General features: G+C 40.1%; 1 protein-coding gene across 1 annotated transcript in view; it reads right to left on the reverse strand.

The window, feature by feature from the left end:
- Positions 1–12,620, reverse strand: part of OLA1 (Obg like ATPase 1) — a 192,556-nt gene extending 179,936 nt beyond the window's left edge. The window contains exons 1-2 of the mRNA XM_024122194.3: positions 12,479–12,620; positions 11,094–11,194 (exon numbers count right to left, since the gene is read on the reverse strand). Of these exons, the coding sequence (XP_023977962.1) occupies positions 11,094–11,194 (101 nt within the window). The 5' untranslated portion in view covers positions 12,479–12,620. The remainder of the gene's footprint in view (positions 1–11,093; positions 11,195–12,478) is intronic.
- Positions 12,621–13,551: the final 931 nt, after the last annotated feature.

A 13,551-nucleotide genomic window follows, 5' to 3' on the forward strand; every position in this document is an offset into this window, starting at 1 on the left:
CGGCAGTGTGAGGCCCGCGTACCGCAAAAAAAAAAAAAAAAAAAAAAAAAAAAAAAAATTTCTGAAGGATATAAAGGTAAATATGAAGATAATGAGGCATTAAGTGAAAATATGAAAACCATCCAGACAGAACTATTATATAAAAATACAGTATATGAAAAAATTGAATTGAAATGAAACACACTGGATGTGACTAACTGTAGATTAGACACTGCAGAAAAGATCAGTGAACATGAAGACAGAACAATAGCAGCTATCAATTGAAGCACAGGGAAAAAAATTGGACAAAAAAATAACCAGAGCTTCAGTAGAATATTACCTAGAGGACTAACCCATATGTAATAAAAGTCTCAGAAGGAGCGGAAGGGAAAGGAGGAGAGGGGGAGACAAGAGCATTTGAAGAAATGCTCTGGCCAAATATTTTACAAATTTAATGAAAATCATAAACTCACAAGTCTAAAATCTCAACAGACCCCAAGCAAAAGAAGCATAAGGAAAACCACATCAATGCATATGAAAATCAAATTTCTGAAAACCAGTAGTAAAGAGAAAATTTTTAAGAAAGCTATAGGAAAAAAAAAAAAAAAACCAACACATTATGTACAAAGAAGCCAAGATAATAACGACAACAGACTTCTCGTTAGAAAGCTAGAAAAAAATGGAAGATACCTTCAATGTGCTGAAAGAAAAACTGTTCCTGGAATTCCCAATGAAAATCTTTCCAAAATGAAGGCATAATAAGCACATGAAAAGATGCTCAATATTATTAGGCATCAAGGAAATGCAATTCAAAACCAAAATGAGATACCACTTCACACCTTTGCTATAATTAAAAAGATGATAACAATCAGAGACCACAAATAACAAATATTGGCTAGGATGTGGAGAAAAAGGAACCCTGTACACTGTTGGTGGGAACATAAATTGCTGCAACCACTGTGGAAAACAGCATGCAGGTTCCTCAAAAAACTAAAAGTAGAACTACCATATGATCCAGCAATTCCACTTCTTGGGTACATATCCAAAGAAAATGAAAACACTAATCTAAAAGATACATACACCCCAGTGTTCATAGCACCATTATTTACAATAGCGAAGATATGGAAGCAAACTAAGTGTCCATGAACAGATAAAGGGATAAAGATAACATCAGATACACACACACACACACACACACACACACACACACACACACCGGAATACTACTCAGCCATTAAAAAAGAAAGAAAGAAAGAAATTCTGTCATTTGCAACAATGTGGCTGGACCTGGAGGGTATTATGCTTAGTGAAATAAGTCAGGCAGAGAAAGACAAATACTGTATGTTATCACTACAGATAAAGGGATAAAGATAACATCAGATACACACACACACACACACACACACACACACACACACACACCGGAATACTACTCAGCCATTAAAAAAGAAAGAAAGAAAGAAATTCTGTCATTTGCAACAATGTGGCTGGACCTGGAGGGTATTATGCTTAGTGAAATAAGTCAGGCAGAGAAAGACAAATACTGTATGTTATCACTTATATGTGGAATCTAAAAAACAAAACAAACCAGTGAATATAACAAAAAATAAATAGACTCACAGGTGAAGAAAATGAGGAATGAAAATATATGAAAACTACTATCCAGACAGAACTATTGTATAAAAAATAAAATATCTGAAATAAAATGAAATCGAAATGAAGATACAGAGAACAAAATAGTGGTTATCAGGACAGGGAAAGGGGGTAGTGGCAAGATACGGGTAGGGGAGTAAGAGGTACAAACTAATATGTATAAAATAAATAAGCTACAAGGATATATCGTACAACAAAAGGGATATAGCCAATATTTTATAATAACTATAAATGAAGTATAATCTATAAAAATTTTGAATCACTATGTTGCACACCTGAAACTACTATAATACTGTAAATCAACTAAACCTCAATTTAAAAAATGTTTAATGAAGATAATAACAAGCATTGGTGAGAATGTGAAGAAAGTAGAACCCACATACATTGCTGGTAAGAACACAGAATGACACACTCGCTTTAGAAAAGTTTGGCAGCTCCTCAAATAGTTAAATATACGCTTACATACAACCCAGAAATTCCACTCCTAAGTATACACCCAAGAGAGATGAAAACATACGTCAACAGAAAAATTTGTTTATTACAAAGCTGGGATAGAGAAAGTACAAATAAGCCTGGAACATAATGTGGAGCTAGAAACTAGAAAATACTCAAAAAATAGAGGACACGTCAAAAGTAATAGGAGTGAACAGGAAGGCTCCTGATGGCCAAATATGGGCAATTTGAGCAACAAAATAAATAACAGTAACGCATTATAGCCAACAAAGTCAAAACTGATCCTGATATAAACAAATTATAAGTAATTTACATGAGAAAATGGGGGGTTCTTCTTTACAACAGAATTCTAAACAATAGAATTCTAAACAATAGAATTTCCATTGTTCCTTCTATAAATTGTTTCCTCTATAAATGTAGAAGACCAACAGAAATTTTTATTTAAATCTCCCTTTGGTAAACACCACAATAATAACTATTTCAAACAAGAATCATTAATACACGCCAAAACTGGGGGGCAAAAGTATGAGAAACACAATATTTACATAATTTCAAAGTATCTCCCTAAAAGATATATTTATTAATTGCAATGGAAAATATAGTAAACTTTTCAGTGAAGAAATTTGTCAGACACCTCCTTAGATAAGTGATCAAAGTTAAAATCACTAGTAACAGGACAAATAAACATTGCATGCTTCCCGATATAATGTACTAAGAAGCACATGTCACTTCTGCATCCAAAAATGCATAATTTGAATTTAATCACAAGGAAATATTAGATAAACCCCAAGGTTTAAGAGCCCACCATAAGTGGTCAGCACTCCTCAAAAGTGTCAAGGACATGAAAGACAAAGTGAGAAACTGTTCTAGGTTAAAGGAAACTAAGGACACAGCAACAATTAAATGCAACATATACGTAATCCTGGATTAGATCCTGGACCAGAAAATGGACATTAGTGAGACAACTGGTAAATCAATGCTAATTTCCTGATTTTTATAACTGTACTATGTTAACATTTGGGGAATGTAAGCAGACCTCATATAGGAATATTTTTAACTAGCTTTGCAAGTGTGAAATTTTTTAATTGTGAAACTACTTCAAAAACAATTTTTATTTACTCAAGCAAAAAGTCACACAGACTAGGAAGAGGTAGTTCTAATTGCATATCCAACATGGAACCCATATCCAGAATTAAAAAACACCTAATCATTACTAAAAAGAAAAAAAATCCTTCACAAAAGATGTCCAGTAAACATATTAAAAGATGTTCAAAATCATTAGCTATCACAGGTATGCAAAACGATCATGATACTACACACAAGTACAGCCAAAATGAAAAAGAATGATAATACCAAGTGCTAGTGAGGATGAAGAGAAATTAGAACTCTTTTTTACAATACCAGCCCTATAAATTAGAATAACCACTTTGGAAAATTATGTGGCAGTATCTAAAGCTATTTAACTCCTAGAGGTGGGGAGTTCGGGGGATAGGGTGAGTGGGGTAAGTGTATCCATTCACCCAACAGAAATGAGTTCTTAGATCTACCCACCAAAAGACATGTACATGAATGTTCAAAGCAGGTCTATTCATAATAGGCAAAAAAAGGAAACAACCCAAATGCCCATCAATAGCAAAATGGGTAAATATAGTGTATATTCTCTCAGGCATAATGTTGACTTGTAAAAGATATAAAGAGTGCATAAGGGCTTCCTGGTGGCGCAGTGGTTGAGAGTCCGCCTGCCAACGCAGGGGACACAGGTTCGTGCCCCGGTCCGGGAGGATCCCATGTGCCGCGGAGCAGCTGGGCCTGTGAGCCATGGCCGCTGAGCCTGTGCGTCCGGAGCCTGTGCTCCGCAGCGGGAGAGGCCACAGCAGTGAGAGGGCCACGTACCACAAAAAAAAAAAAAAAAAAAAAAAAGAGTGCATAATGTGTGATTCCATCTGTATCAGGAAAACTAATCAATGTGGTAATAGAAGTTGGAATATGGTTATCCTAGGAAGGATAGTACCAACTGGGAAGGGGTACAAGGAAGTCTTTTGTGGCACTGGATTTGTTCTAGATCTTGATGTGGGTACTGGTTACATGGGTGAATTAAAATGTAAAAATTTGATATGTACATTTAAAGTTTTCGCATTTTACTGTGTATGCTATACCTCAATTTAAAAAACAAAAACAAAGAAACACGGGGACAAAAGAAAAAAAGATTTACTATAGATAATGCCCTGACAGAAAGCCCACTTAAGAAGCCTCTGGAATAATTCAAGTAAGAAATGAGTGGCAAAAAGATGTGAAGAAAATAGATCGGAGAGATATTCAGGTACCAGGTTTGGTGCCCTACTGAAAAATACAGCTGAGGGGAAAGGATGCAAAGATAAATCTCTCAAGCATCTGGGTGGAAAGCAGTAGTATTAACCAAGATAGGGAATGCAAGAGGCAATGAGCTCAGTTTTAGACGTGTTGGGTGTAGACATTTAACTGGAGATATTCAGGGCAGTTAGTTAGATATATGAATCTGGAACTCAGATGCAACCTGAGCAGGACATATAAATTTAGAAAAGAGAAGCCAACAGATGATTAAAATCAGGAGAGGATGAGACTGCCCAGGGAGAAAGTATAAAAGAGAAGACAGCCAAGGACAGAAACCTAATATAGAGCGCAAACACAGGAAGTGTAGCAAGCACGAAAGACTGAAGGAAGAGTTGAAAGAGGTGGGGAGTTACTAACAGTGCCAAATAGGGCAGAGAGGTTAAGTAAGTTAAGGACAAAAAATGAGTACCAGCTTTGGCAATCAGATCATTATTGCCTTTCGCTATAGTTTTTGTCAAAAGCAAACATTTTTAAAAGGCCTTAAATGACCTACAAAAGAGTTAAAATACACAATCTGTACCACGCTGTACCTTCATTTCCACATCAATTTCAACCTAGTTCATGCAAGCAATCTGCAAAAAACAAATTATTAATAGTAGTAAGTGGAAGATACTATTAAGACTTTAAAATTATAAAAGAAAAATATAATCTATCCCAAGAATAGAATATACATAATTGCTATTGTTTCTTATATATAATGTATATATAATAAACACTATTCTGTATAAAAAGTGAGTGGCTTTTCTGTACGTGAAATTTTTTATAATCAAATATTGGAAAAAAAATTTGGCCAGCATGAAAAATAAATATATGCATTAAAAAGAGCATTATTAATTGAGCACCTAGAGATTAATCTTCCTCCAGTGAGTTTCTCGAAGCAATCAAGAATGGAGCCTCGGGCTTCCCTGGTGGCGCAGTGGTTGAGAGTCCCCCTTCCGATGCAGGAGACACGGGTTCATGCCCCAGTCCGGGAAGATCCCACATGCGTGGAGCGGCTAGGCCCGTGAGGCATGGCTGCTGGGCCTGCGCATCCGGAGCCTGTGCTCCGCAACAGGAGAGGCCACTACAGTGAGAGGCCCGCATACCGCAAAAAAAAAAAAAAAAAAAAAGAATGGAGCCTCTTCAGTAAGAACAAGCTAAGAATGAGCCAGGAAGACTTCTCCAGGGAACAAATGGGTGTCATACAAAACTATATTAGGAAAATAGGTAAATAGTAGAATGCAATGGATTAAAGATGGCCACATGTTCCTTTCCACTCCTCCCCTCAAGGCTGTCTATTTCCCTTCCCTCCTTGTCTCTGGGCTGGTGTCACGACCTGCTTTGACTAAAAGAAATAGGTGGAAGCGTTCTGTACCACTGGCATATTTTCACTCTCTTGGGAGTCAGCCACCATGCTATAAAAAAGTTTGGGCTGGAGACCACTTGGAGAGAAAGAAGCCAAGTAAGGGAAGATAGAAATGCCCTAGACTTCCAGCCAACCCTGATAAGGCCCCTGCCCTGTGGGTATGGCCATCTTGGACCTTCCAACCCTCACTAGCAACCAGCTGAATGCAGCCACATGAAGGATCTCAAGTGAGACCAGCAGGAGACTCACCCAGCTAACCTACAGAATCATGAGAAATATTATTATAAATATTTATTGTTTTAAACCACAAACTTTTGGAGTGGTTTCCTACATAAAAAGAGATAACTAAAACACTGAACATAATTACCCTGTGATTTTTTTTTTAAAGCATTTCCTACAATGTTTTCCTCAACAACAGTACATAGCTTTGTGGTTGGACTCCGGCAAATTGGGAAAAGGCAAGCTGTAGGAACAACCAAAGGACATTGCCAGAAGTATCAACTAAGCAAGACAAATACTCTCCTGAGGCAGTTGCTGAGTAATGGAACAGAGTATACAGTTGTCCCCCAATATTCATTCTCTCCTCCTTTCAGAGTAACACAATTTTTAACTGAACATATGTCCATCAAAATAAAGACTACATATCCTAGCCTTCCTTGAAAGTAAATTCTTATGACTATATCTGGACAAAGGAATGTTATCAGAAGTATGGTGTGGCAGCTTACAGGAAAAAAAAAATCCCTCTTAGACCGCAGGGCAAGTTGTTTGGTCCTTTCACCCCTCGGGCAACCAGCTGTCTGGAATTCACAACACTTTGGTCCATGAGAATGAAAGGCCATTCCCTTGGGATTGCTGAGGCATGAGGTGCAAGGAGCTGGGATTTCTAAGATTTCATAAAGCAAGGTCAATATACCAATCTATGGGGCTTCCCTGGTGGCGCAGTGGTTGAGAATCCGCCTGCTGATGCAGGGGACACGGGTTCGTGCCCTGGTCCGGGAAGATCCCACATGCCGCGGAGCGGCTGGGCCCGTAAGCCATGGCCGCTGAGCCTGCGCGTCCGGAGCCTGTGCTCCGCAACGGGAGAGGCCACAACAGTGAGAGGCCCGCGTACCGCAAAAAAAAAAAAAATATATATATATATATACCAATCTATGACTGCAAAATTTACACTTTTACATAAAAAAGAAACTTCTGTTTAAGCCGTAGTTATTTGGGGTTTTCTGACACCTTCAACTGAAACTAATCGCATCTCATGCAGTGGTAGCAACAAGAAGAGCCGTCCCATGACAAAATATCAAAATGTAGTTTCTCAAGCACAGGCAATACGATGGAGCAAAGATAGTCGTTTCAAAAAATGGTGCTGGAACAACTGGACATCCACATGCCAAAAAGAAGAATCTAGATACAGACCTTACACCCTTCACAAAAATTAACTCAAATGAATCACAGATCTAAATGAAAATGTAAAACTATAAAACTCCTAGGAGACAGAAAAAAACCTAGATGATCTGGGGGTATGGCAATGACTTTTTAGATACAACACCAAAGGCATGATCCATGAAAGAAATAATAATAAGGTAGACTTCATTGAAATGAAAAACCTCTGCTCTGTGAAAGAAACATCAAAAGAATGAGAAGACAAGCCACAGACTGGGAGAAATTATTTGCAAAAGATACACCTGATAAAGGACAGTTATCCAAAATATACAAAGAATTGTTAAAATTCAACAATAAGAAAACAAACAACCCGATTAAAAAATGGGCCAAAGGCCTTAACACACATCTCACCATAGAAGATATACAGATGGTAAATGAGTATAAGAAAAGATGCTTCACATTATATGTCATCAGGGAAATGCAAATTAAAATAATGGAATACCACTACACAGCTATTAGAATGGCCAAAATCCAGAACACTGAAAACAACACCAAATGCTGGCCACCATATGGTGCAACAGGAACTCTCATTCATTGCTGGTGGAAATATAAAATGGTACAGCCACTTCAGAAGCTTCTTATAAAACTAAACATACTCTTACCATACAATCCAGCAATCATGCTTCTTGGTATTTATCCAAACAAGCTGAAAATTTATGTCCACACAAAAACCTACACATGGATGTTTATAGCAGGTAGGTTTTTTTTAACGAATTTTTAAAATAATTATTTATTTGGCTATATAGCAAGTAGTTTTATTCATAACTGCCAAAACTTGGAAGCAACCAAGATGTCCTTCAGTCAGTGAATGGATAAATAAACTATGGTACATCCAGACAATGAAATATTATTCAGCGCTAAAAAGAAACGAGCTATTTAAGCCAGGAAAAGACATGGAGGACACTTAAATGCATATTACTAAGTAAAAGAAGCCAATCTGAAAAGGCTACATACTGTACAATTCCAAATACATTCTAAAAAAGACCAAAGTAGGGAGAGAGTAAAAAGATTAGTGGTTGGGGAGGGTACGTGAATAGGCAGAGCACAGAGGATTTTTAGGGCAGTGAATCAACTCTCTATGATACTATAGTGGTGGACAAAGGTCTTTATACATTTGTCCAAATCCATAGAAGGTAAAACACCAAGAGTGTACCCTAAGGTAAACTATGAACATTGGGTGATGTTGTCAATGAGGTTCATCAATGGTAACAAATGTACCACTCTGGTGCGGGATGTTGATAATAGGGAAAGATATGCATGTATAAGGGCAGAGGATATATGGGAAATCTCTGTACCCTTCCCTCAATTCTACTGTGAACCTAATACTGCTCTAAAAAAAAAAATCTTTAAAAAGAAAAAGTAGTTTCCCTCAACAGCCTCCAAGCCTCTCACCCACAATAATATACTGGCCTAAGAGAAGCTAATTTATAGAGTCACTCAGGTAAGAAAAAGCAGAACAAATCTAGAAATCAAGTCTTCATACTCTTGTTTTAGTATTCTTTCTACTTCACTTCATTAAAAGTGGCCATCAAAACGTGCCTCCTTATCATTAAACCTACACATGGCATCAAGGGCAGAAAAACTATCCATTCACAGATAATTACTGAGTGCCTACTGAGTTCCTAACACCAGTCTAGGTGCTAGAAATATAACAATAAACAAGAACAAGACAATCCTTGCCTTTACGGAATTTAAATTCTAATGAGAAGGGGGCAGGGATGTTAAACATTGATTAAATTAGATAATACATATAAAGTGTTCAGAATAGCGATAGGCATAAACTAAATAAGTGTTCAAATAAATATCAACTATTGTTAGCTATAAATATCCCTCTATGTTTCTAGGTAATCAGCAAACCTTCTTATTCATCCAGTTCTCTAAAAAGCAAGAGATTCTTTAGATGGTTTCAGCACTAAATGTCTATTTTTGATCAGCAGGCCATCCTTCAGAGAACTGTCCCCTCTCCCCAATCCATTTCTTGTGGGCCTATCCCGAGGTAGACATGCCCAGTCAGATTTCCTTACACAGGAATCTATATCACTGGAGAGGCAGCAGGTGATGAGAAACACCCAGAAGTTCAGTTCATATGGCTGAGGTCCACGTGGACCCGTCTCTGCCAGCACTACCCAGGCTCCTGTCCTTCCTGAGGCCTGGCTGTTCAGCTTGTCCTTCAATGCTCTCCTTCCAATAAGCCTCTTTTTCTTACTTAAAACAGCAAGAATTTGTTTTGCTTACGAAGAACCCTACCTGATACAGTTAGGCAATGTAAGATCATTCTAAAAAAAGGACTGTTCATAACCAAACACACTTGCCAAAACTCACTGAACTGCACATTATTAAAATGAGTGAATTTTACTGTTTATAAAGTATACATCAATAAAACTGGGGGAAAGTGGGAGGAGTTTTTAATTTAAAAGCATAAATAGCACATTTACACTGGATAATAAAATATTCTAGCTTATTTTCATATATATTGACTTTATTATGCTCTATGCTAAAAAACTCATACAGGAAACACTTTTTAAGATGGCCCATTTTAAAGCAGTCCCATTTAAAGTCAAGCTGCATTGACTGCAATGATTCTAGAATGAGAGAAGTATGTTAATATCTATAAACTATGTCTTGCTTACTAACGCAATAAAGTTCACAACATACATAACGATCATATCTTGCTTTCAAGTTTATTGACAGCACCCTACAGTACTTTGCTTAATTATTTGTTTTGCTTATATTCCCACTCTCTATTTAGTCTTACTTTGCAAGCAGCCTATATCACAGCAGGAAACCCCCTCAAAATGCAAACCTCTCCAGCTCCAGACTGAAATTAGGACAGCCCCACTTGTCATGTTTTACATTACAAGAATTTCAGAACTGCCTTACTTGGTCACACCATGCTCCATTCACTAAGCAATCTCTATGACAGGGGCTCCTAGGAACACATGAAAGAACATGGTTGTCCTACCTGCCACCAATCTAAAAGCCTAAAGCACATTCCAAAATACTTTCCGTCACCTTAATAAATCCATATTGGATCTGTTACTCCTTAGTACACCCTAATCACTTCTGAGACATTTTACATTTTAATGTTAGTAAAAGGTATTAAAATAGAAGGGCAAATAATGAAAAAAGTAGACTTTGAACAACTAAGTTGCATGTGTACAGATTATATAATAAACCCCACAAATATTTCCTAATTAGTCTTATTTGCAGTAATAATTCTCTTTAATGTTAAACATTACAAAACTCAAAATTTTATTCTCACAACTTTCAGATTTAGCCACTTTATAACAGATAACAGATACCCTTTTAGCGCACAACTTCCAATATTAAGTTCAAACTTGTCACCTTCTTTTCTAGTAAAAATTCAGCCATCTGATCCCTGATCTCCCAAAAATCTAATCAAATTTATAATGGGGCTTTTAAAACTATTTCCTAAAGTATCCTACTGCATGGCCTCTGATAGCCAGCCTAAGTACCCTAAGGAGCCAACCAGCATGAAAATCTAATTTAAACTACTCTAATTCCTCATAAATTCAATACTGTGTATCTCCCAACAGTGTTTCTGGTGAACCAGAGCTGATCTGGTTCAACTTGATGTTTAAACTCCCACTGCTTCTTCCTCCCAGTTTAGCAAAACAAACAATATAAGTAACTCAAGTTTCAACCCAGTATCTGTGTAGAAAACCAAAAATAAGATAAGTGTAAATGAAAACCTTGTTTTGCAACATATTAATAGTCCAGCTTCCTAGCCTCTTTTCTTCAATTTAAATTTTTATTACCTCATGAGTTCCCATTTCTTCAACAAGACCCAAAGTATTTACAAAACGAAAATGAGAAAAGCCCAACATTCACCTACCCAACATTTGGCAACCCAACAATACCAATTTTCAAGGAAGTTCCAAATCTTCCAATGATTGGGGGTGGTTTAATTCCATCACCTCCCTTTTTGGGGGGCATCTGAAATGTCAAAACAAACATACATATGAACAAAACTTTTTACTGTCCCCATTGACCAAAAACACATTTCATCACACACAATATATTACTGAATAATAGATTAAGAATACAGCGTACTGTATATATCAATCTAAAACTGACACACTTTATTTTTCAACAAAAATGAAAACAAAAAAGTTCTGTTAACAGATCTGATTCTGATAGTTGTCAAAGCAGTCACTCCTGAGAAGTCCTGGAAAACTGATCTAAAAATATGTGGCACCAGAAATCAAAAATAAAATTTAGCTGCCAATCTTCCACCCAGACTGTTCACAAAACATTTTCTTAACCTGACATGTAGTTATATGAATGAAAGCATTTGGAAGCAGGAGCACAGGTAAGAGTGACAAAGAAAATCCATTCTAGAACCACTAGCAACCGAGTCACCTCCCACCAAACCATTCCCTCAATCTGGAACCTGTTCTTTCCCATTTCGCCCACAAGCACCATTATTCGCATGAATGAACACACGCCGGTATCAAGGTCTTTCCAACAAGTCTCTTCCACCTTTGGCACTGTAGGTACGACTCATCAGTCCTCATAAGAAACCTCCTGAATCTACCCTTTGGTTACTTCTAGTCGTAAATGGATCTACTAAGCCTTTTTATTTACAGGTCGAAACTTTCTCGGTCCCTGACAATCTGGCTCTAAGTTTCTCCGGGCAAAATTGAGCCGACTTTAGTACTGCAAACTGAACTCATGAGGACTGCTAACCTCACGTTTTTATAAGCTGGTAACTAAAACTATCTCTGTCTTCTGGCTCCAGTTGAACCTCCCGGGGCCACGCTGAGGCCCTGCTCATGAAGTGATAGCCTCTGATCCCTGACCCCGAGGGCCAGGAATCTCCGTTCTCAGGGTCGTAACTCACACCTGTTCCCAGCCAAACCCCAGGTCTCCGAAGCACAGCTGCACGAGCAGAGACTTTCCAGTCCTCTGGCCTCCTACCAAGGAGTGGCTGGCCACCCAGCCAAAGCGAGGTCCCACCCAACATCTTCCCCCTCTGGACTGGGCCACTGGCCGTCCCCGCCTCCGGAAAAGGCTTTCCCCAGAGCGTGCCGGGTGAGGCGTGGGCCGCTCCCGGGACGCGCGGCCTAGTCCGAGAGCGCCTCATTCATCCACACGCTCCACGCCGCCCTCCGCCCAGGCCGGCCACCCGGCCCAGACGGGACGCCGGCCTCAGAGCAACGGGGCAGAGAGTCAAAGACGCGGCGGGGGGCGCACCCGCAGGCTCCCTGAGAACCTCACCGTGCTCAGGGCGGGCGATGACACAGGCTCCCAGCGGCAGCGGGAAACGGATCCTACCGGCAGCCGGAGGCGGGGAGGAAGGAGAGAGCGCAGGCCCGGCCCCTCCGCCGAGCGGAATGCACGTCGGCGGCGGCGGCGGCGGCGGCGGCAGCGGAACAGGCGGGCCGGGCGCCGGGCTGCACCTGCGCGCAAGCCGCGCGCCCCGCCCCGCCCCGCCCCGCTCTCCCTCCCCCCCCCCGTCCCGCCCATTAGTTTGGCCTCGGGAGGCGGGAGAGGATGGGAGGAGTCGCGCGGCGCCAGAGCTGGCGGGAGCTGGAAAACCATCCTTGCAGGCCTGAGCGGGAGGCACGCAGAAGCGCGCGTCTTCCGCCCTCCCTACACGTGGGGCTTCTCGGCCCCGGATCTCTGCTTCCTTCCCGGTGCGCGCCCCGCGTTTCCCGCACACGCTCGCTCGCCGCCCTCCAGCCCCACACTTCACCCACCACTTCACCTCAAAGCACCCTCGGCCTGACCGCCCGCGCGGAGGCGGGTCGCCTGAGGTCTGGCGATCAGCCGCGCCAGTCCCGCTTGGCCGCCAGCTGAGTCCTCGGGGACCACGGCCCCAGCTCGCCTTCTTTTCCTATAACGCTCTTCAGTCAATCCAGATGGTGAGAAGCTGTTAAACTTTCTTAACGGAAAAAAGGGTTAAGGGTATGATCTAAGGAGTCCTTCGTCGCCTTATTTTTCAGGCGTTTTACAGGCACTGGATCCCAGAATCCGTTTAACACAGCCAGTTTCCACACACATCCCGCTCCTTTTCCTCTGGAGGGTTAAGAGCAGAAGCCTTTGGAATTTGGGAAACGTTGGTTCCAATCTGGATTCCACTACCCATTAGCCGTTTGACCCTGACCAAAATAACCTCTCTGGGCTTCAGTTTCCTCTGGGATAAAATGAGGCTATTGAGACCCACCTTAGGAGGTTATTGTGAGGATAAAATGAGATAATATGTGTAAACCTTGTAGTAACAGTACCCAACACAGATAGGAAAGGCTCATAAATAGTAATAAAGGCTATTGTTAATATTAGGGTTTCAT

This window comes from Physeter macrocephalus, chromosome 2 (genome assembly GCF_002837175.3).
Source record: "Physeter macrocephalus isolate SW-GA chromosome 2, ASM283717v5, whole genome shotgun sequence".
NCBI lineage: Eukaryota > Metazoa > Chordata > Mammalia > Artiodactyla > Physeteridae > Physeter > Physeter macrocephalus.